Here is a 25,170-nt window from a genome sequence, read left to right as displayed (position 1 = left end):
AAAGTCCATCGGCGTTAGGTCAGGAGGCCTGGCGGGCCACGACACTGGACCAAATCGGCCAGCCCACTTCTCCCGGAACATATGACGGAGCAGCTGTATTGCACGACGCGCGCTGTGAGGTGGAGCCCCATCGTGCTGAAACCATGCGCGGGTCCGTCCAGCAAGAGGCAGGTCATCAACAAAGCTGAACACGGCATCTAAAATTTCGCTACAGTAGCGATTGGCATTTCGGGATCCCGCGAAAAAGATTGGCCTAATAATGGCTCCGTTATAAATCCCGGCCCATATATTGAATCCCCACTCGTACTGATGCTTGCAGTCCCATAGCCAGTGTGGGTTTGTTTCGCTCCAATGCGCGTTGTGGCGATTCACTAGAGTTTTATGGCAGAAGTGGGCCTCATCAGCCCAAATGACCCTGTTCACAAAGTTTCTGCTTTCCTCGGTCTGACATAGGATCCAGTTACAGAAATCCAACCATTTCTCGTTGTCGCCTGCTGGAAATGTTGATGAAGGCTCACGTGGTACGGGTGGAGTTTGAGCTTGTGCAGTATCCACAGCACACTTGACTTTGATGTCTGTACTCACTTTGCCAGGGTGCGCAGACTTTACGTGGGGATTATCTCCTACTTCTTTCAGGACCTTGTCTGTTTGCCTCGACTCACTGGCAGTGATTGAGTGTGAAGGGCTCTGGGTACCGGAATAGAAACTTCCTGTTGTGGACAGTCTCAAAAATGCACGCCTTATGGTACAAGAGCTCACCACCCTAGTTCCTGGCAGCATTTCACTGTATTTGAGGACTGTCATAGTCCATACCTGCAGCCCCTAGAGCAATGATCATCCTTGCTTTTTTCTTGGTTGGAATACACGGCGCTTGCCATCGCTGCCGTTTACTTGTTCACTGCATTCACTGAGACCGAAGTGAAAAGCGCTCCAAAAATGTATTTCCTTCCCTATATACCTGTCAACACGTCGGGTGACCTCATTTTTGATAAGATAGCTCTGATTCCCGCACTCACCGCGCTTGTTTGTTCTACGTGCAGCCATAGAAGCCATCTTAATCTGTACGTTTGAATTTCAAACACATCTAGCATAATTTTTCTTATTTTTTAATGGCTTTTTCCCTCTCTTTATAATTCACTGGCTTGCACTGTGGCATTGAGGAGTGCTCAGTCACCCTCCCAGGTGTATATCGCTCGCTGAGTGACCCCTGGTTTGCCAATCCCGAACGATGCGCAGCTACCCAGGGCCGACGAGCCGCAAACACGGCGAAACACGTGTCCTCTGGTGCTGTCGCATCGTTCCATGAGTATCTGTTTTTCTACGTGCAGCCATAGAAGCCATCTTAATCTGTAAGTTTGAATTTCAAACACATCTAGCATCATTTTTCTTATTTTTTAATGGCCTTTTCCCTCTCTTTATAATTCACTGGCTTGCACTGTGGCATTGAGGAGTGCTCAGTCACCCTCCCAGGTGTATATCGCTCGCTGAGTGACCCCTGGTTTGCCAATCCCGAACGATGCGCAGCTACCCAGGGCCGACGAGCCGCAAACACGGCGAAACACGTGTCCTCTGGTGCTGTCGCATCGTTCCATGAGTATCTATATATATATATAAATATATATATATATATATATATATATTCAATAAGGATCAGAAGTGGAGACAGTGCTTCTACAGGACAAGGAATAAAAGGGGAACTTTATTAAAAACTAAGAGGGGGTAGTCGACGTTTCGACAGCAGCGCTGTCTTCAACAGGAATGGGATATTAATTATGGTGACGCAAGACAAATTCCAAAGAATGAGAGGGGAATATGTACAAGGGGAGAGGGCAGCACACGTGCTTCTTCAAACAAAGGTAAAAGGGTACAATGAATGATGAAGGAACGAAATGCACCAGTTAGTCTGCACCCTATCTCTTTTATCGGTACAATGCATCACAGGCAGTCATGTTCTTCGCCGGAGGGCAATGATTTCCTGGGGTGACCAACCGGGGAGTCTGAAAAAGATACCAAACAGTGTATGTATTAGTTGAGAGGACGCCGGGGTCCTCGTTAATCTGGCTTTTAAATTTGTAAACCAGGAACGATTCTCTTTGTTCTCTAAGGCTTTGGGATGGAAAACCCGATTGCAGAACGAAAATGGCTATGTCGTTAATTGAGTGGCCGGGTTTACTAAAATGTCGAGACACTGGCAGATTAGGTTTCTTTGATACGTCAGAACTGTGGTTGTTGAATCGGATTCTGAAGGATGTAGATGTTTGACCGATATATTGGGCCTTGCACTCATTACATTGAAGGAGATAAAGGACGTTAGAAGAGTTACAGTTAAATAGACCATTAATTTTTGTACGATAGTTAGAATTTGTGCTTTCTACTATCGTAGCAGTTTGCATTAATTTACAAATTTGGCGTCTGCGTCCGTTGCATGGTTGACAACCGTTATGTTCCGACGGCTTGTTTAACTTGGCGTTCACAAGTCTATCTTGGATGTTCCTTGCTCGGCGACCAGTAACCCGGGGTGGTTCCGGAAACACCTGACTCAGACGATCAGATTGGGTGAGGATTGCATAGTGTCGTTTAAGTATGCGGTTTACGTCCGGGGCATAACCGTTGAAGCTAATAGTGAGGTTTACTGAATAATTCTTATCGGCTCGGGGCTGTCTTTGGAATAGGTTCTCTCGATCAGTTGATCTAGCTCTGGCTATGGCGTCTTTTACGACATGATTAGGATATTTTCTATCTGCGAATGTTTCTTCAAGGCTCTCAAGATGATTGTCTAGTTCATCATCGTTAGAACATATTCTCCGGTAACGCAGCGCTTGACTATAAGGGATAGCTAGCTTAGTGTGTCTGGGGTGATAACTCTGGAACGATAGATACTTTTGGGAGTCGGTAGGCTTTTGATACAGACTGGTGGTTATGGTCCCATTATGTAGTTCGACATCCAGAAAGTTAACAACTGAGGAGGAGTAATTGAATGTAAATTTAATACTGGGGGGGGATGCACTTGGTTAAAATCGTTAACAAACAACTTAAGGTCGCATTCGGAGTGGGGCCAAATAATGAATATATCATCTAGGAATCGCTTATATAGGAGTGGCTTCAGCGCACAATTTCTGAGGAACGGTTCTTCCAAGGATGCCATGAAGATATTTGCATAGTTCGGGGCCATTTTTGTTCCCATTGCTGTACCATTGACCTGTATGTAGTGTTTGTCGTCGAATTCGAAGTTATTGCATGTTAGAATCAGATTCAGGAGTTCCGTGAGGACTGACGTATCATAACCCTGATCGGGTTGATGCGTACGGGGAATTAGGGCTCAAGAGCGAAGGATTGCCTAATCCCCCTAATTCCCCGTACGCATTCTAAAGCTCTTTGTGCCAACTGGCTGCTGTGCCTATTCATGTGATATTCATTGGTTTCCTCCACGTACAACTCTGACTCGTCTGTATGTCTGTCTGACCTTGTCCAGCCACCTCCTATTGATTGCGTTTTGTTTTTCATTTTTGTTGATATTTGTATTGCGCTTGTAGTTCTCTTCACCCTTACCCTTTTCTCTTGTACCATGTGACTTGGTTTTTGATATATGCTTCACCACTTGTAACAGGTCCTCAAACCTGAAGAAGTGCAGCCTACTGCACGAAAGTCTTGTTTTTATGTATATAGTAAACAGTTGATGCTCTTAACCGTCTTTGTTATTTTTGATTCTGCATCGCCGGAAACGGTTACATTGTTTTTTCTTCACGTTTGTGAAGGAACCTTGAAAAACCCAACAGACCTTCCATTCCCACTCTTGTTTTTGCTTTCTGCCGCTGTTTTGTAGGTTTTCTTAAGATTTTTCCACTTGTCCGAGCACTGGATGGAAGTCAGCGTGTATCCCTTTTCCGCAAGCAAGGCTGAAGCCCTGAGGTAGAACATAAGAAGGTGAGTTCATGTGGTGCACTTACTTGGACCAAAATGTCTTCGTGAACTTCATTGTGCCACTCCTCTCTTCCTCCTCTTGGCAGAGGCTTAGAAGGAACCTTACTGCCTTATCAGGCCACAGGACGCCGTTTAGTCGGCTTGTGTTGTTTTCAGCAGTTTGGGATGGGGAGATGCTCGGCCCATTCGTACAGGGCTCTCCAAACACATCCGGTTGGACAGCAATTACCTCTTGTTGAAGAGGGACCACCTTGGGCGCTGCCAAAATTAAAATGCGTTAAAGAAGCTGAGCAAGCCATTCATGATCTTCAGCTGCAAAGAAGTTCGCAGACGTCATACCAAGACAAGCTTGTCAGCACATGATTCATGTTCTGCTCAGTCGACATTTCTCGTGCAACAGCCACCTAAGCACGGTTTGAATACGTGCCCATATTCGTTACGACCCTCTAGAATGCGTGCTCCACTACCACCGAGAAACGCAGACGAGAAACGCAGACGGCTGACAGCACGGCTTGCTTCTCGACCGCGCATAAAGCAGACGGCTTACCGTTTGACACGACAGCGATGAGACCGTTGACGATACTGATATGTTCCACGAGGTCTTGTAGTCCAAAGCTGGGGACATTGCAGTATGGGCACTCCAGTGTCTGCACCGCCTGCATGCTCGGAATCCGACAGTTAAAAGACGCGGGACTCTCACTTGAATCGTGTGACGTCATAACCCTTTGCTACCCACCTGCTGAGCTGGGTCAGTGAGAGTAGGTACCCAGAGTAACCCTCGAGCGACGAGAGTTGAATTTTCGCCGGTAGGTTATGACGTCACTTCCGTCACCCTCGATTTTTCGCCCAGTAAGGGTTACCCCCGAGATGCCCGGGTAGAATAAAAAAAACGCACCCGACGCGTCTCCGAACATGCACAATGAACAAAAAATTTAAAAAAATAAAATAAAAAAATTGATTCACGATTTTTTTTGCGCACGATCTATCGAACGGATTTTTTGTTCAGAAAATGGGACTGTATCAGAGGACCAAAGGGAGCAGATATTCTTACTGGGACAACTTTATAATGAAAAAGTTAATTGTTGAAAGTTAAATAAGACATTGCTTAAGAGATTGCTGGTGCCCTCCTAAGCAGTGCCCTTCAGCATATGCCATATTGCAATTGATTTCATCTGAGATTGACTAAAGCATTCTGACTGATGATTGACTTCATCTCAATCATTTGTACATTAAAGGATATCTTCTGTGCGTATCAGGACAGCGCCATACGCAAACTCAGGTATAGCCTCACTAAGCAGCAGCAAGAAAGCTTGTCGGCATTAGAGAACGACAAGGATATCGTAATTAAGAGGGCAGATAAAGGAGACGAGATAGTTGTAATGGATAAACAATCATCACAAAGTCAGGTTGATTTCATGCCAACACCTGCTCTTTACTTTCTCGCAGTCAAAAGTGGGAGTATTTGAGTATTATGCACGATATTCTTGGGAAGAAGCCCGAGATACAGTCACCCGCTTAGGCCTCAACATCTAGTGGACTCCACCTCCTTGAGGACCAAGAACAAACATTAGAAACTCCACATAGTGAAGTCTCTCCACCTCGCGGAATCTACAGGATGTCTACCAACCGAGAAGGAAAATGAAAATGGCCCGGAAAGTCGGGGAAGATCACAAGCTTTCACTCACTGCAGCATCCTGGTCTGCGGGTGTCTGATGCGCCTTTTGCATTAGTGTTTCCTGGAGACGAGCACAACACTGACGCCAAAAAAGGTCACAACTGAATAACGGCAAAGTATAGTGTCAGCAACACCATCCTTTGCTTGCTTTCAGTAAATTGCTTAGCTTTATGAACGGCGTTGGTTGTAAAACGTTACATCATGCCTGATGGTCAGGGAGTTTTGTTCCAATTGCCAGCAAAAGCCAGGAAGGGTCAGTGAAGTCTGGTAGACACCTTTACATAATAATCAAGTTCAAACGCATGCAAAACGGTCATGGAGCACACGGTTTACAAGGAATTCGCAATATCCTCGCGTTTCTGTATGCCAGTCCTCCTTACGTCGGCAGGGGTTTCGTCCTCTGGGAAACTCGTCTCATCCTGCCTATCAGCAACTGGTGGCTCCTCAAATGTATCACCCCACACCAGGCAAGCATTATGAAAAATACATGCCACAATGATGATGGTGACAATTATGTCTGGCCGTCGGGTTTCCACACGAAAGAGCCTTCGGAATCGACCCTTCAGCAGTCCGAATTACCTCTCGATAGTTACCCTTTCCCTAGAAAGATGCACCCTTTTTTCCTTGGCTGTCAAGTGACCATTGTCTGTGTATGGCGTCAAGACATGTGGGCCAATGGGTTAGCCAGCACCTCCCACTAGATAACTGTCCAGTGGGAAGTGACCTGAGTTGAGCACTCCATACACCTCAGAACGGCGAAGCACGCGTGCATCATGCACTGAGCCTGCCTCACCAACTGAACAGTGCAGGAACCGCATCTCATGATCACAAACTGCCTGTAGCACCAGAGAGTGAAAACCTTTCCTGTTGACGTACGAGGAAGCGTTCTCCTTAGGTGCAGTAATTCCAATATGCGACCCGTCAATTGCTCCCAGGACCTTAGGGAACCGAGATGTACCCTGGAAGCCAAGTATGATGGGTAACGCATCGTGACAGCTGCTAGGCCAGGCAACGAAGAGACGTGCCATGTCCAAGAGAGCCGAACTAACCCACACCTACAGGGTATACAACACAGCGTCTTTGATTCGTTGCATAATGACTTTCCTGATCGACTCGGCGACTACGGTTATTTCATTTTGAATAGTTGGGCTTAGATACGTGGCGTTCTTTGTGGCTGTGTCCATGTGAGTTTTCAAAAATTCGTCACCATTGTCTGCCAAGAAGTGAACGAACTCGAGAAACACTCCCCTGTTTGCAGAATCCGTACTTTCGTCGTGACCACGAAATGGGAGGTTCGGTTTCCCGAGTAGACGAACAATGTCGGACAGTCTTGACACCACCGTTCTGTTACGCGCCACAGTGCAGGCCCTAGCTGTCATGGTGTCCCTGCCGTGCGCCGCCAGTTGTGCGTCCACTGGCCTTCCCTGGCAGAAGCTGGAGCATCCCAGCAGGGCATCACGAGGCCCTTGGGATTAAGCATGTTGCCGAAAGCCTTTTCCCTTTTCAAGCGCCTTCTTCCAGTTTGCGTAGCATAATAGCCTAAAAGAGCCATCAGCATGACCTCCCTGTCGCATGCTCATTCGGCCCCTAAACATCCGGCAGACAAAACAGAACGCTGCACCTTTCTTTAGACTGTATTCCAGTCACTCCTAGGCGTTCTACCTGCGAGCATTGCAGTCGCAGTCAGAGGTTTTCATAACCAGCAAAATCATAACTGTCTAACTTACAGACGTGTAAAGTAACCAATTACAAGTAATTGAATTACTGTAATTAATTACTTCCTTAGTAATTAATTACTTCCGCAATTACATTAGGTTTTATGTAATTGTAACTCTAATCGAATTACTTTTACAAGTAACGCGTAACGCATTTTGAATTACTTTCGGAATTACTTTGAACGCTATCTGGGAAGGCCTAATGTGTAAAGTTACCCAAAGACTCGATTCACATCCCCAGTCAGAAAATCCTGTCCCACGGATGTCCATCGGATATACTTTCACGGACATACGGATATCAGCAGAATAATTGAAATTCCTCCAGCGTGCATACTACGGAGATCCACTTGACCGGGTTTCGAACTTCATACGAATGTCCACTTTGCGGACATAACCAGGAGATACGGACGTAAGCAGGAGCTCTCTGGGATGCAGCGTGTATCTCGAGCGATTGTTGCTCTTTTTATTTTTTAGTTGTTAGTATAGGATTTGTAGTAGAATTAAAAGCGTCTTTTCGCCATTTTTTCACACCTGCCACCGTCGCCGGTGGTTTTGTTTCACGGTGTTTCAAAAAAAACAAAGAAAAATCAACAGCAACGAGAGATTGGGCCACTCTGCGCAAAGCTTTAGAAATGAAGTGCCATTGACTTCCAAACATTAAACAGACACTGTACGTTGGTGTTCTCGCGAGCTTCTACACATTCGACAGCCCTATTCGCCCGTGAGTCGAAATGAGGGGTCTAAGTCGATGAGGGGTCGATGAGTCTAATGAGGGGTTTAATTCGGTTGCGTACGCAAACAACAGTGAAATGAGAAATTGCTTTGCGTATTAAGTTACCGTGGAGGTAGTGTCTCTGTTTCTTACTCATTTGGTTTGAGAAAGTGAGCTGGTTCATAGAAAGTCGAATTTGTGCATGCTACATCGTCCCGCGTTTCTCTCTTCCTTGCAATACATGATACATACACGATCCTATCACGGAGGTGATTCGGGCAATCCGTGAAACAGCCGTAACAGGACCTCGTGCGGATATACAGCTATCCCTCGATAAATATCCCAGGGGGTGTCCCACGGAGGTCCATTTTCGGATATGAACATAGGGATCTATTTCGGACGTCCGTGGGAGATGGTGTTCTGTCTGGGTCGGCCTTTGTGCCATTAAACAATCAATCAATCAATCATGTTTCGGTACAGATTTTTTGCATTCGAATGTGGAAGGATCCAGCAAAGTCTTGCACCATGGGAAAAGGAGTACGAATTGTGAGTATTGTCCCGCACTTCAGAGTCGTTAGAGTGCTTGAAAGATCTTCCTTGTGTGCTCGAGGTGTTCATGAAGTACAATGTTGGGCTGCCCAGCAGTGCACGAGTGGAGCGTTTGTTTTCGGTTGGTGGTATTGTCATGACAAGGAGACGTGGCAGCTCTTCAGAGAACTGAAGAAGCACTGCCCACAAGGCAACGTCCGCGCGACAATGAAATCCGCCATGCCCATGGTCACCTCTTCAATTCCTAATACCCCCATGAGGGAGTTGGTTTACCAACTACAAAAGAAGAAAGCACTCACGCCACAAGAGTAAAAAGACAGGGACTCTCAACTCAACTGACTGAGCAGAAGTTGTGACGTCATACGTCGTCCCTCTCCTCCTTGTGGCACCCCGAATGGCTAGTCGCGAGAGAACGAGCCCGGCTGTGTTTGTGTACGTTTCCTCTCGTTTTCTGTTTATCTGGTAAAAAAAAAAAACACTGCAAGCAACGAAACTTTTTCTGCTGTTCGGCAAATTGGCGCATCATCAGATGTATTATATTGAAAATATTTTGGATAGCCTTCTGTACGCCTTTAAATGATGATTTTCCGTAATGAGGCTTTCGGTCGTATTGAGACTTCGGCCGTAATCAGATACAATCTTTCCGCTCATAAAGCACGAACGACGCAACCGAAGAGTGTATTTCCTTTTGTGTTGGTGTAAAGGTAATATTTGATTCCACCAGGAGACATTTTTTGCACTTTAGGTCCCTTTAAGTGGGGCTCTAAGTGGGGTGGTGGCGGTCGTGCACTGTGAATGGACGATTATGTCTGGTCGTTCCAATATACGCGTACGCCGAGCAGATAGCGCCCTTCTTTCACTAGCGTCAGTTGTTTTTCTTTCTCTTTTAACGCTTGGCGCACGTTGGGCGTGGGCATAACGGCAGATATCCTAATGTATGACATTGTATTGTCCTGCACGTAGCACGCTCAAATACAAACCGTCTATAATGGAGCATAGCAGTACATTGTAAAAACGGAACTGTGCCGCATAATACGCTAATAACCTTTTCGCGTGCTACGCGGCGCAGTTGTGCTTCTAAAGTGTACGTTACACGGCCATAACGTGACGAGCGTAAATCCTAAAGTGTAAAGCTAATGATATTGATCCGATTGATCCGCGGAACGAAAGGTAACAGTTCATATTGAGATTAAACGCTCCGGTACAGAGCAAATGTTTTTGTTGAAGACCTCCGACGACCAACACCCTCTGTACGCAATATGGGTCCCTGACCTGAGGGTTGTGGGACTTGCTCCTGTTGAGGTAGCCTATCCCACGGGTGTGGGGATTATAGCAGTCCAGTTTGTTCCCTGCAGCCAACCAAGAATGACTCTGACACGGAAACTAGACCAACTCACATGTCCTTTATTCTTCCTGGACCTGTCTCCAACACATCCGGTGTGTCTACAGGGTGTTTCACGAAAATCCTCCGGCCGAATAATTCGTGAACAGGTGGCGCCATCGAAGAAATTTCTTTTCGGTAAAGATCCTTGGGACATCGGCCATGATCCAAGTAGTGAGCGGCTCATTTGCATACACTCACTAATTAAATAAACATCCTAACTTTTAAATTCTATTTCGCTCGCTTACGGAACCTCTGTTTTACGCATCGGGAACCTCAGCGAAAAATATTCTGATAAAAAAACCGCGTCGACATTTAGCGATTTTTTCAAGTAATTAATTGGTTTCGGTTTACATATTTCTTGCGTGGGGCAGTGCACAAATGCGCTCTTCGGTTCAGCTATCCGGCTGTCAATTTCGTGTTCATCCGCTTGGTTTACACACGAGGGTGACAGAAGATAAGGAACAGCCACCTCCCGAAAGACTCCGCCTTTCGTTTTGAAAAAATCGGGCGGTAACGTTGTTATTCGGGATGATGGTTGGCTAGGAGCGTGCTATGTGGTGTAGTTAATTTTTAAGAGTGTACCCCTCTAGTCCACAGTGCTCGCGGCGCATTCGTCATCATCCATGATAAGAGCACGCTATCTCGGAACGACAGAACCGCCAGAGCTGTTTACCAGTCGCTTTGAGAAAGAATTCCAAAGCGTCTCTTGCGGCTGTTCCTGAATCTTCCGTCGCCCCCGTGCGTGAACCAGGTGGATGAACACGAAATTGACGGCCGGATAGCTGATCCAAAGAGCGCATTTGTGCACGGCTCCGCGCAAGAAATATGTAAACCGAAACCGTTTAATTACCCGGAAAAATCGCTAACTGTCGATGCGGTTTTATTCTGGCAATATTTTTCGCTGAAGGTCCCGATGCGTAAAAGAGAGGTTCCGAAAGCGTTCGATGTAAAATTTAAAATATAGGACGTTTATTTAATTAGTAAGCGTATGCAAATGAGGCGCTCACTGCTCAGTTCCTGGCGGGTGTCCCACGGATCTTTACCAAGCAGAAATTTCTTCGATGGCGCCACCCGTTCACGAATTATTCATCCGGGGGATTTTCGTGAAACACCTGGTATAGTCCCGAACACGAGTGTCCTGTCGCCCGCACTTTTCCCGTTACACCTAGCTATGACCTCCCCTGGCCTCCAAGGATGAGAAAAAAATATAGGAGGAATGTGCCTGGGGGCGAGGTCACTTATGTGTTCCCTGTCTAGGATCCCCACTTAAGGGCGGGTTCCCGTTTTGCGCCCCAGGAAGTTCAGGAGGTTCCTGTCAAAGGTGCATGCCGATCGTTCGGGGGCTTGGTGCATGGACGTCTTAGGGGCTGGGACTTAGGCGTGTGGGAGGAGCTCCGGCGGGAAGGTCCGTGGCACCTGTAGTTCCGCGAGGGCGTTCTCCCTGGCGTGGCGACAGTCGGAGCACCATGCGCGTCGGGGTCAGGGGACGCCCATCCGGCGAGGGCGGCTTGGCCTGGGCTGCGGCGACAGCCGCGGTTGTGAGCGGCCCGGTAACGTACGTCCCCCGCACACCCTGCAGAGCGGGCTGCCTCTTCGACAGTGTAAGAGGTCTGGGCTCTGAGGGATGGCGGTCGCTCAGTAGAAGACCCCGGAAGGTGGCAGCCGCGGTTCCGGGGTCGGAACCGCGAGTGATTGGTCCCTCCATCTCCTTTGTGGCACGAAACAGGCCGTTTCATTGCCCACCTGGATTGTCCAAGTGGCCACTGAATACTGTGGGCTGCGCCAGGACTCGCGACCTATACCTAGGAAGCCCGAGAGACTCTGCCCCTCTCCTGCTTCTAGACAGGGAACTGGTCTGGTATGGGGCCTTCCCGACTTGTTCTCATTCCCAGATGCCCTGCAGAATGAATGTTAGCACGTGCGCAAATTGTACACGCGGGGATGCTGCTGTGCAGTCCGTGGTCCGCCGCGGGTAGAGAATGCCACATACCTCGAGGAAAAACCGCTCCCACAACAAGAAATATTGCAGAATCTCTCTGTCTATCTCTCTCTGCACAAACTCTCTTTTCGTTCTTTTGATCCGCTCGAATACGTACTTTCGTTGGACACGTCACGTATACGTATTTTCGTTGCTTGAGTGATACATATATTGTGAGGAAGATCACCGATCGCAATCATCCCCATCGCTCTGACCATCGCGCGAGACCGCGCCCAATTCATTCTGGTCTCGGCTTCCATCCTCTTCGGCTGCTATTAAAAACCCCTCCTACATTGGCACCTCTCTCGGCTTTCTGCCTAACAATATGAAAGTGAAAAAAGAAAATGGAGACAGCCTTTTCAGAAAACTATAGACTCGGCTAGCAGAATAGAACGCAACCGTCACTGTGGATGAATAAAAGGCAAGAAGAGCAAGACTCACCATTCCATGTATTCACACAAGCGACATTTCCCAGAATACTCCAGCGGATGATGCGAAATACGTCATTGATTTTAGCGGCTGCCTAAGTACAATTGTATGAATGAGCAGAATTCATAAGTATGTATTTTCTCGTACTGCCAGAAGATATTCCGTAGCAGACAAGAAGAGACGCATTTCATTGCAAAGTCGACATTCCGGCACGGTGCGAATGCTCAATGTAATACGCAGGTTTTGCCCCGTGAGCTGTTCTTTTGCGCTTTTCTTCCGTACTAGAATGTTCCGTGGGGATGACAGAAGACGCGAAATATATCGCAATGTGTGATAGCATGGTTGTGCAAGTGTTTACAGTCCTATACGACATTCTGGGTATAGTTGCGAAAAAATCCCAATCCCGTCCCGGGATCTCGGGATCCACGTTTCGAAATCCCGGGATTCTATAAACGGCTCGGGATTCCGAACCCTACACTCTTAAAAATGAACTTCACCGCATAGCACGCTCCTAGCCAACCATTATCTCGAATGATATCGTTATCTGCCCTGATTTGTTGAAAACGGGGGGCGTACGCCATTTCTGTGACACTTATGCTGTTCATAATTGTCACAGAAAAGGCGTACGCCCTCCGTTTTCAACAAATCAGGGCAGATAACGATATCATTCGAGATCATGGTTGGCTAGGAGCGTGCTATGCGGTGAAGTTCATTTTTAAGAGTGTAGCTGCTACGCGAGTTCTCGGCGAACGTTGACTGATACACGTGCCACGCAATTATCGGAACAGGCAACCCAGTGTCAACGAGGAACATAATGTGTTTCCCAGCAGCTTGTACCGTAGTATAAATGGCGTTTCTCCTGGGTATGGGCAGTTCCAGAAGCGTGCTACCTGAAGTGCTGAAGTAGTCGTCAGTGCGATTGCCCGGCACAATCTCACTTGTGGTATCATGTTACCGCTTGGCGCCTGCTCGACAAACTGCACCAAAATGGCCTAACTTTCCGCACTTGTAATATTATTTGCTCCGGGCCTTGCGCTCAGGAGAGTTGGTCAAATGTCGGGTTGAACCACATCGATAGCAAAGAGCTTGATTCCTTTCCTTGGCGTGCTTGACTGTAGGTTTTCTTGAAGTCTGACTTCGATGACCGGACACTCTTTCAACCGTAGCTCATTCCTCTTGTGAAAAGTGCTGCGCCTCTTTCTGGCTCTGTTCCACGTGACTGGCAATAGGTATTGCTCTGGCCAGTGTAGGCGCAGGACCTTCCAGCAGTAACCTTTCTCGTACCTGTGGTAAAGCATCTTTATCGACCAGTTGGTCGCGTAACATGTCGTCGAGCATAGCCCCGTAGTTGCAAGTAGTAGCAAGGCCTCGAAGTGCCGTTATGTATTCCTCGACCTTTTCGTCAGGCAGCTGTACGCGTTGATAACACTTTACAATGACGATGTAGCTCTCGGCGTACCTTCTATCAAGTGCAGTCAGGGAGTAGACAGGCAGTAGACGTTGACTCTTCTAGCATGCGTCATGTCCGGGGATTGCAGCGCCGGTACAGAGATAGCTGGCAATGTGTAGAAGATTCGCTGCCCTTCCGTTCCCAAAGTGTGGAGAAGGATTGCCTTCTGCCGTTCTGGTTTGTAGGAAATGCCGTCGATGGCGAGCATGTAGCTCTTGAAAATGCGCCGCCACTGACCCCATAGAATCGGCGGCTTGCCTGGTCGGTTCCGGAACGGAGGTGGGGCGCCCAAACTCATGATGCAGTTCCACGAAGAGCGATTCAAGAACGACTTTCAGAGCCACTGATATTCGCGTACCTCGCGTAGTGCAATCTTGCCCTTCGTCGCCAAAATGCTATGTCCTGACCCGACCACAGGCCGTTCTAGAATGTTTATTCACAGTCATGGCCATACACTCTTAAAAATGAACTTCACTGCATAGCACGCTCTTAGCCAACCATCATCTCGAATGATATCGTTATCTTTCCTGATTTGTTCAAAACGAGAGGCGTATGCCTTTTCTGTGACAATTATGAACAGCATAAGTGTCACAAAAAAGGCGTACACCTCCCGTTTTCAACAAATCAGGGCACATAACGATATCATTCGAGATGATGGTTGGGTAGGAGCGTGCTATGTGGTGAAGTTCATTTTTAAGAGTGTACGACCGCCATCATCAATGCCCAGTGGCGACACCACAATTCCCGATGCTAACCGCAGTGGGACATCAACCTTCTTGACGCGGACATTTCGTTCACGGCAGTGCGCGTACACGGCATGGCGATTAGCGACAGCGTGGCAACAGTATCCAACAGTTTAGACACAGTGCATCTGCGAATGTACCACGAATCCCCGACTCTGCCAATGACACTGCCAATGTACGCCCATGTACGGACCGTACACAGGAATAGACTCCTGAACCCTGCAAGCTATTGGGGCGAAAACTGATTCATCCTCGGCAAAAGACTGCGGCGAGGTATGAAACACACACTCCGAGCTTTCTCTGTCTGCACGACGACTGATTCGGGCTAACCCCAACTGCTGCCGCCGGCGCTACTAGTTTCCCTGCGCCGAGCGGAGATTTTCCCGACGCACAAGACATCACCGTGTATTCATACGAGCGTGTTTTCTGACGGCGCAGCGACTGAAAGAGCGAGAGGGTAAATGATAAGGCGCTGGGACTACGCCCTTTTCGAATGCCTGCACAAACGGCGTTTACATCGGCGCGAACGTCGACTGAAGTCCCCAGTCGACTGATCGGGAGCGTCGACCGTCCACGTTTTACATGGCAATAGATAAGGCGCCTTAGCGCTCCCGAAATTCAGTCGACCTTACTCACCAGCAGCAGCGCCGCCACGTCGTTAAAACGTTATCTCGGAAGTAAATATATGTGATTTTCGCATTATATTTATTTACCAAGTGTCTTATAACGCATTTTACAGGCTTTTCGTTCCACAGTCTGAAACATAGCTTGGTTCCGCTGCCGCTTCGAATCCAGCTGCGATGCGAACGTCTAATAACCCGAATAATGGACAACATTAATTTAGTGCTTTTGTCGGTCCATACGCATCGTGGTGGGTTCGAAGGGGTAGCGGGAACATCGCTTGCTTCCGTCGCCATGCATGCTTTCCTCCGAGAATCCGGAATTTCGCAGGCAATATGGGAAGGGCTCGCTGATGACGTAACGGACACCGATCGCCAGGTCGACTGAACTGGTTTACATGGCAAAGGGAAGTCGACCTCCCTTTTCAGTCGACGTAGACCGGTTTACATGAAGAAGGGAAGTCGACCTATCTGGCTATGTCGACCTTTATCGCCTTCATGTAAACCCGCCTACAGATAATGTTTCAACGTGCTGTCAGCTTAGCGACTGGGGATAGCGTTTGCGTTGCGGTTGGAGGTTGCAGCATTAATTTTATGTGCACGGTGCTTGGTACGCAATGGACGCAAGAAAGCGAAAACTGGCGGCTCTTGCTGTTCGCATTGACGACAGTGAAGGCTGCCATGAAAAGAAGCGGTTAAGGACGATATGTACGAAAGAATGGGTGCTGAGGAAAAAGTACGGTCTGCAAAATAGCCTTCTACGGGAGCTACGAGACGAGGACCTATGTGCCTACCGCAAGGTTTTGAGAATGGATGCGGCCACTTTTGAATACATTCTGCTCCGCATAGCAAAGCGCATAAGGAGAGTATAGAGACGAATATGCGTGACAGTATACTAACCAGTGATCGCCTTTCCGTAACCCTTCGGCATCCGAATCAGAAGCGATAACCCTGTAGTGCGACGACAACAACGACGCTACAATCCGCCCACGCCACGCGCTCTTGCCTCACGCAGGAATTAAACATTCTTCTTTCGCCCACCGACAACAGCTGTTGTAGTCTGTCCTAACGCTTCTGCGAGAACCCCACAACCCTATCGTTCGTGGCCATGGTTGGCGCAGAGCGTGCTATGCGGTGAAGCTGTTTTTGGTGTGTACCTGAAGTTCTGTTTTAGAGTGCAGAAATCGGATGGTTCAGGTCCAATCTCCGCGTTGGGTACCTTCCAATTCCTGCGTTTCATTGGCCGCATTGCTTTATGCGTTGGACAGGCCATGTTTTCGCGTCTACTGCCTTCATACACTACTTATGGCATTAAAATGTTCATCGCATATACCGGTGGCATAGCGAGGTAGAGTTCACTACCCTGAAACCGCACCGTTGGTAGTGCGTCTGAACGGGAAAAGAACATCTCTTGGAAATAATCCTCTCCCGCTCAAACAACCCTTATGATCTTTCCTGAGTTTTTCCTCTTTTTTCTTTTTTTATTGGTACGTTACCGTCCTATCCATACATATAAAATTATGGAACAAAACGAAATTCACGAATTCGCACGGTTGCATACCGTGTTATATCAGAAGTTCGCTCAATGAATAATTGCGAAATAATGTCATGGCAAAGAGAGACGCTATAACGTAAGTACGTCCATATGTTGTATTTTTTAGCACTAGCTTTACATACAATAACTCAAGTAATTTATGCGATTTTTTATGTGAATTTCAAGTATCTCTAGCGTTCCAGTTCCGCATAGGAATTAGCACTGTGAATTCTATTTTATAGGATACGTGTCGCGCCATAGTCGCTGAATTTGGCCACGTGATCCTGCTGCCGAGAACAGAGCAAGAGTGACTGGATAAAGCACGTCACTTTTAAGCGCTGTGGCCGCGATGCAGGGAAAACACGTAGAAATAGTGAAACCGCGGAAAACAGGCTCCGTTTACTACGGCTACAGCTGTTCGTTCTGGTTCATGCTCGTCAGAACATAATGTGTGCACACAGTGGCCTCCCGCAAACGCACTGCATGACGTGATGTTGACCTCGGTGTGATACCATGTAGGCTTGTACAATGACAGCCCTAAAATATCATAGCATTACATGGTTAATTTATGATTCCAGACAACTATAAATATGAGCGACCCCACAGTGGCCGGCTTGTGTATTAAGTTTTGCCCACCTTAAGCCTACTTGGCGTGCGACATACTGCTCACATATTTTCCCGTTTTTAAACCAAGCTGCCAGCGTCCTGAGCCGACACCTAACCCACGACTTTTGGTTCGAAACGCGAGCATGCTACCAACTCGTTATTAATAATTAACATTTTCTCAACTGATACAACGACTACGCCGTGAATATGGGGACCCAAAAAGTGTTATGGTGTACATACCTACCCTTGCTTCGACACACAGGTCTCTCTTTTTCATTTCCAAAGCAATCTTTTCCCACGTGTCATGTTTCCTTGATACATTTTGCTATTGCTCATAAGCAAGTTTTCACAAAATCGGGTGTTGCTCTACCAGGTATGTTAGATCAAAAATAAAAGAGCTTGTCACATTGGCAACAAAAGGTGCGATTTTTTTCTTCCTCCTGGAAGGCTCTGCAGTCGTCAGTCGTCGTCAGATTCTGTGTTGCCGTGGATGACGTGCACGGTTTCAAGAGGTGTATGGCACGGCACATGTTAACGAACGATCACAGCTGGTGGGCATCCACAGCTGGTGGGGGATCCGTTAGCCCGAGAAGAGTGGGGAATAGAGTGAGGCGCTGTCGGAGTCGTGATCCTGGGGTACCGCGACCGGCACGGGAGCTGAAGCTCTTAAAGTCCCAGGTTAGGTGGCTGAGGCTGTGCGTGTCGTGGTGAGATGCCGAGACGCCGGCTGAAACGTGCCGTGGCGTCGGCTGCCACGACCGGCAGGTGAGCGCGGGGCTCGAGTGTCACGGCCGGCGGTGAAAGAGTGCCTGCTGCGGTGAACATGAGGCAGGCTTGAGGGTGGATATGGGTGTGAAGCGCATGTGTGCCGGAGGGATGTGCTTCGCAATATGACATCAGTAGCACAGCGGTGCTCTTGTCGAGTAGTTGAAGTCCTTGAAAATGTGACCACGTCGAGTCATGTGAATGAGCCGTTTCGAAGGAGTCGACTGGAAGCTGGATGGTCGCGTCGTTGCGTAGACGTAGGGTGTGGTCAGGTTGAGGGTTTCCGGAATGGGACGCTCGGCACCATGCCCTGTTGCAAAATTTGGGATGGTTGAAGGCCGAATCGCACCAAACGTGGTGTTCTCTGTTCGGGTTTCGACATGTAGAGGAGGTGGTGTCCCTCTACATGAGTCCTGACCGGCGATGACGGAATGTGCCAGCTAGCAGATGACCGCGACCTCACGCTAGGACGGTACCGGTGGAACTGAGGAGTGTATGCTCCATGCGCGTATCCACCCTCGTCGTTGTCCACGGTCCGCCACAGGGTCATCCTTAAGACGGCGTCAATACCATATCGCAAGAACCTAACACCAGCGATCCCCCAAAATCCTTGCGGGGCACCAAAACGGAGAGCGCAAAGAACCACTCTCGATTCACAACACAGGAACGAAATTACGTTGGGCGCCAAGTGTAGGATTTGCTCCTATTAAGGTAGCCTACGGTAGTCCACGGGTGTGGGCTATAATAGCCCAGTTTGTTCCCTGCTGCCAACCAAGAATGACCCTGACATGGAAAGCAGATGAAATCACATGTCTTCCTGGTCCTCTCTCCAACACCTCCGCGCTGTCTATCGTCACGAACACGAGTGTCCCGTCGCCAGCATCTTTCCTTCCGTTACACCTTGCAGTGACCTTCGCTCCCGGGGCCTCCAAGGATAAGGGGAGAATACAGGAGGAATGTGCCCGGGGGCTAGGTCACTTCTGGGTCCACTGTCTCGGACACCCACAGGGTTTACTGTCGCTGGATAGCTTCCGTCGAGTGTCCAGGCTTACTCGGATAAGTTCCAAAGGCGTACCGAGTGTGTTCTCTTTTTGGCGCCGAACAAGACAGTCCCAAACGCATTTTATAGATTTTGCCACTGATCATCCTCTCCTGTCACAGAAAGTCAGAGCTCATCGCTTCTAAAGTCCTCCAGTGTAGCTTGTGTCAGTGTAAAGGCCAATCATTGCAAGTGCGGCCCTGCGGAGAAACTGTGATGCCAGCGCTCCGTTCTGCGTACTCATTCGTTTTGTTCGATACACAGTAAATCATTTTACACCTTTATTTGCTCAAAAAAGGTGTATTGCTCAAAAAAGGTGTAAGGTGTAAAAAACACCATTTTCTATCCCGTAAAGGGTGCAAGGAGAGCATTACTAAACGTGTATATCGACATACACCACGTTTGATCTAATGTCGATTATTAAGGGTGTAAAGTGTAAAGTAAACCTTTTTACACCCAGTTTGAATTGTGAATATGGTGTTCAAAATGGTGTTTTAATTCGTGAGAGAAAAATTATGCTGGTTTCGCAGCTCCGCTCGCGTGCCTGCGACGCATTGCGCTCCGGTTTAGGTTCAACGATGAAACCCAGGCTGGAAGTCTGCCATATGTTCAGGGTGGTGCTTGCCATAGAAGCACGAACGTTGAACTGTATGTCTCGGCCACTGGTCTCGGCATGCTGCCGCGGAAGCTTGTATTACACTAGCTATTTGAAAGGGAATATTTGGCAGAAAACAGTTCCATCATAAAAGGTATTTTCAATTGAATACTCTCTTTTTAAGGGTGTTTTTGTTTTTAAACGCCCATTACAAGAGCGTTTTATTAGGAATACACTTAATTAAAGGGTGTTTTAAAAAACACCCATCATTCGAGTGTAAGGGCAACAGCAAAAAGGTGTGCACCATGGGACAAGCCATTTACACGAAAACAGTGTAAAAAAGTTGACTGTGTAGTGTCATCACCTCTGCACTAATTGGTCGTGCCTGCCTTCATTGTTACATAGGATATCTGTCTTTCTATGTCTATCTGTGCCTGTAAAGAGAACCGCAGAACATGTTCCCCGATAACTCCATTTGTGTTCCCTCTTCTGTTGCTTCTCGCACACTGCAACACGCCAATACGCTTTACCTGACCCGAGGCGACAAACGACATCCTAATTCGTTGCAGCCGATGCGATGTACGTTTTGGAGTGTACGATGTATAAAATAACAGGCAAAAATGGGAGAAGTCTAGCACTCGCAGGTGAATAAAATAAGTATTTAAAGAGATTGACACATTTATTTTACTGAAAAACAAGCTTTCGGACGGAGTCCTTCCTTCATCAGGTGCGATGCCTGTATAAAATGTACGCTACGGGACATCGTGTTTGTGCTGCACGTGAGGAATATTATGTACCTGGGATCATACTGTTGATCCTATAGGAATGCAGCCGTAATTCCGCCGTGGTTACGCGATGCGAAATTAAACCACTTGCATTTCGTGCCGCCATCGCCTAACTATACTCCGTAAGGAAACTGACATCGTTAAGAAAAAGAAGAGGAAACATATTTCTACGGGACACTAAGGTGTAAAAATGGTTATGTGATCTTCCTGATGAGGTCTCTCCAGGACAGGCGTACGTAGACACATGTACAAAGACATGGTGTATATCAGTAGTAGATTGCATAAATATGAGCTCAAGTTGAGAGCAGTGCGTGTGAACAGGCACTGATACCCTAAAAACAAAACAAAAAAACGAAGCTGAACATGAAGCAACGTGTTTTTATTGTTAAGCTATTATAATTGCAGTGACGTGTAACCGCCGCCACGTTGACCCCTCTGATGGAAACAGCAGAAGCTACCGCAATGTAGAGAGCTGTACGTGTAGTAAATCACGTGTACAGTGTCATATCTTTTTCAGCCGGAAATGCAACAAGGATGCTGTGCTACTTTGGTCATGCTTACGATGGCAAGTTTCCCGTCTCATTGTGCACCCATTTCATTTTTGATGGGGCACATATCAACTTGCGCACGCACGAGGTATCCGTCAACAGCAGCGAGGAAAACATGCAAGGTGAGTTGATCGCCCACCATATTTAACGGGGCACTAAAATGCAAAAACAGCTGTTCTCCGATGAGGGTTCAAGTTTCCATCAGCACTCTGCAACGAAAATAATTTTACTTTGCGCGACTAGTCGTCAAGGAAACGCTGTAGTATCTGTTCTAGTGCCGAGGGAGAAACATGACGATTCGCAGACATATGACATGTGTTCAGCGCAATCTAATAATCCCCTCGCCACCTGCGACATGTTATCTGGCAGCGCCTCATCAATCCCCCCGCGCTACCACCCGTCCTCACGAGCCGACGCATTTACCCGTGCAGTGAATACATAAATATACACTTGGAAATTTTTCATAAAAGAATTACTTTTTTTAATCTACACCCAACGCGACTCATCAACTCCCCCGCCTACACTAACGCGTCCACGTGGAAAGGATAGTTGTACACTTGAAAATATTTTTATTGTCCTAATGGAATTGAATTCAGTCGTCTCACATGTGCAATAATCTTCTTTTTTTTAATCTAACACAGATAGGCGTGACAACATGCTAGAACAAGTTATAGCGAGCGATAGTTATTCTCTACACAGGGGTGACACAAACCCGTCATTGTTGTAACTACCCTCAAGCGGGTGCTTTTGGCAAAACTGCCATCTTGTCCTAGTCGCACGTCATAGAAAACGTCATTTTGAGGTCATGTGACTTTGTTTACATGTCGTTTTGCCGCTTACCGACATATTTCCGTCGTCATAATGCCAAGAGATGAACGTATTTTGCCAGCATAAACTATGCGGTGCTTCTTCCGCAACATGAGAGCCCATTTCTCCTTTGTCTAAGAACATCGCATATCGGCTCAGTGGATTTTAACGTGCGGTCGACATCATATCTTTGGAAGTCATCAACAGTACGAGGCCTTATGTGCAAAACTGCGCGTTTTACTGCAACATTATCGGATAAAAATAATTACCATGATCGAAAGACATGCAAAACGTCGCGCAGAAACAACAACCGCATTGTTTACAAACGGTTTGGCCGCCGATGACGGGCGCCGCCATATTTCAGGTCACGTGTGCCTTGACGTTTGCTGTGACGTGCGACTAGGACCTGTCCAGGATGCATTGCGTTCGCCCAGCACGCTTTCGTCTACGGATCAATACATTGGATGCCACCCCAGTGATTCTCTGTCACAACAATTAAAAAAAAAATTGCACTATACTCTTATTCGAAAGCACAGGAACAGTGTGATAGCGAGCAATGATTCTACTAGGGATCTCAAACACCGGGCCCGTGGGGCTCCCGCAACGAGAGAGAGAGAGAGATAGCAAAAAAAGAACGAAAGGGAAAGACAAGAAAACTTAATCGCAGTCAGAGAGAGAGAGAGAAGAAAAAAGAAGCTAGTAGACGCTATGGACAATCGTGGGCCTGCGGAAAGCACTTTTGTTCTTGGATAATGAGTCACAACATTCACAGGCCCACTTAAAATAATACACATGGGAGCTCTCTTCACTATAATACACAAGTGCTCTGCCGCGACCACCCAAGGCTTCCTCGGAAGGACCGAGCGGTCGGAGGCCGTCCTATAGTTTCTGAATTCGCAGTCGTCAAAGCGTCTCTTCCATAATCACGTGTTGTACTATCAAACCTCCGGTGGACGTCGGTTTGTGCCCTGGAGTGTTTCCATGTCTTTGCGACCGACTACAAAAAAAGCACAGGGAGTATGGCCTGCTCGAAGCCACAAATGAAGCGGATGGTAGAGGAGGAGAAGCGTACCTCCGAAGAGCATTGGGAGGTAAAGTATGTGGTCGCAGATATAAACAACGTCCCGGAATGTCTGGTGTGCCAAAAAACTGCTGCTGTTCCGAAAGTGTACAATCTCCAACGTCAAATACGAGGCACTTCACAAACGACAGTACGCGGGATTTACTGGAAAGATCCCTGAAGAAAAGGTGATGCGGCTTCAGTTCCCAGCAAGAAGACAAAAGAACATTTTCCGTAAGGTTAACAGATAAAGTGACGTCGCCGTTGAAGCAAGCTTCGCCCTGTCGCAGTTGATCGCAAAAGCGTCAAAACCCTTCACAGAAGGTCCTTTTATCAGGAACTGTCTCATTCGTGCAGCCCAACCGAAAAATATTCTTTTTGGGAAGATTAGCCTTTCTGCAACTACTGTCCCTAGGCGAGTTGAGGACATGGGTGCAGATTTGGAAATGCAGCTGCACGATATTTTGCAGACATTTTGTGCATATTCATTGACACTTGACCAATCTACGGACATAAATAATATTGTTCGGTGCGCGGTGTTCATCCGCGGTGTAACACACGACTTGGACATATATGAGCAACTGTTTGATCTTCTCCCTCTGAAAGGGACAACGACCGGGAGTGACCTGTGGAGCACAGTAAAAGGCAGCATCAAAGAAGCATGTCTTACGCTTGTAGAGGAAGGCGTCACCATGAACCTTCCAGCAATTCACTGTATCCTACACCAAGACGCATTGTGCTGCCGCGTAGTTAAGTTTAAGCACGTCATGGACCGACCCACGCAAATCATGCAAATCCGAGGAGAACATAATATAGAGGTGGGGGGACCAGTGTGATGATCGCGAAAGCTCTTGCAGTTCATGGCGTCCGTCTATGTAAGCAGCACTCTTTTTTCAAAATATCAGCTTTTCAAAATACTTCCAATCTCGTGACACCGCCTCATTGGTCAAGACAGCCTAAGTATATGTAATCGTATCGTGAACGTTCAAATCTTTTTTTTTTCTTTATCCGCATTCTGCGGTGTGCACAAGTATTTGTGTGTTGGCACACCCAGGATCAGGGGCGTGGGGGGCGAGTTTTCGTGTCGAGCCCCCCCCCCCTACGTCTGGCTGCGTCACTCAGCCGAGTCCAGCTGCCTCCATTTTCTCTCTTCACATTCAAACATATTCGTGAGGATAAAAATAAATAGAGAGAGAGAGAGAGACTCTGGCAGTATTTTGTGTAGCCTTATGGACTGGGAGACGCCTTCTGATTTCGTAGGAGTTTGCCACACGGGTGCTGGTCTCGGCTACAGCTTGCGCGGTTCACATGAGACAGCAGCTAAAATCTTTGTCATGTGCTTCGGTTTCGGATTGCAAATGACATTTTGCGGGATACTTGAAACAAAAAATCACTCCATACCGCCTAGTACGTCGTCAAGAAAGTCGAAATGTATTATCCCGAAATCCCTGGATTTCACCTAGTGAAATCCCGGGATTTCGGGACATGAAATTATGTCGAAATCAAGGGATTTCGGGATCCCAACCCTAGTCCTACTATCGGGTGTTGGTGAATTACCCACTCCCTGCGATGTCATACGGGTTGTCCTCCCGAATGCAATGCAACCTGCCGTATACGGGAGCACAGTGACCTCTGCGATTCGCGCACCTTTTCGCGCAAATACTTGTTATTTACCGTCCCGTTCCGCTGGTTTTGTCCTATGCGTATAGGCCTGTTTGGCTGGAGTTTATCGGGGCGATACCAGCGCCGTGTTTCTCCCCTGGCGGTTTGCGTCCAAACCTCTCTCGAGCACATTGGCGGGACGGTACGTATCGTTTACGGCTGTTCGTGTATGTGCAAACGCGCTGGCCTATGTCGAAAGCTCAGAAATCACAGCATAGACCCGGATCGGCTTACTGCTGTGTCGTAAACTGTAGCAACAGTGTGAAGAATACGGTAGGACTGAGCCCTCCAGTGACATTCCATTCTTTTCCTGGCAAATGGTATGAGAAGGACAGGAGGCAAGCATGGAGAGTCGCGGTTCGTCGTGTAAAGTAAGTACGGCTGCGAAAGCAGACACCACAACTCTGAACAACTTGCCAATTTTCCTTGTTTGTTTTCAAGTCCGGACGGTACCCCATGGCAACCAACCAAGAGGACCGTCATTTGCAGTCGCCACTTCGCTGGAAATCATGTGAGCAACGTCCAGTCGAGCCCCTCGTACACGCCAACTATCTTTCCTGAAGTGTACAGGAAGAAAACACGAGATGCTACGA

The 25,170-nt window shown here is 47.6% G+C and overlaps 1 protein-coding gene across 1 annotated transcript in view; it reads left to right on the top strand.

The window, feature by feature from the left end:
• LOC135392378 (uncharacterized) overlaps positions 1-25,170 on the top strand; it is a 322,651-nt gene that overhangs the window by 114,634 nt on the left and 182,847 nt on the right. Inside the window, exon 9 of the mRNA XM_064623094.1 lies at positions 21,018-21,170. Coding sequence (XP_064479164.1) covers positions 21,018-21,170 — 153 coding nt within the window. The remainder of the gene's footprint in view (positions 1-21,017; positions 21,171-25,170) is intronic.

This window comes from Ornithodoros turicata, chromosome 4 (assembly GCF_037126465.1).
Source record: "Ornithodoros turicata isolate Travis chromosome 4, ASM3712646v1, whole genome shotgun sequence".
NCBI lineage: Eukaryota > Metazoa > Arthropoda > Arachnida > Ixodida > Argasidae > Ornithodoros > Ornithodoros turicata.
Note: the sequence above shows the minus strand (reverse complement) of the source record. Positions and strands in the feature narration are given on the sequence as shown.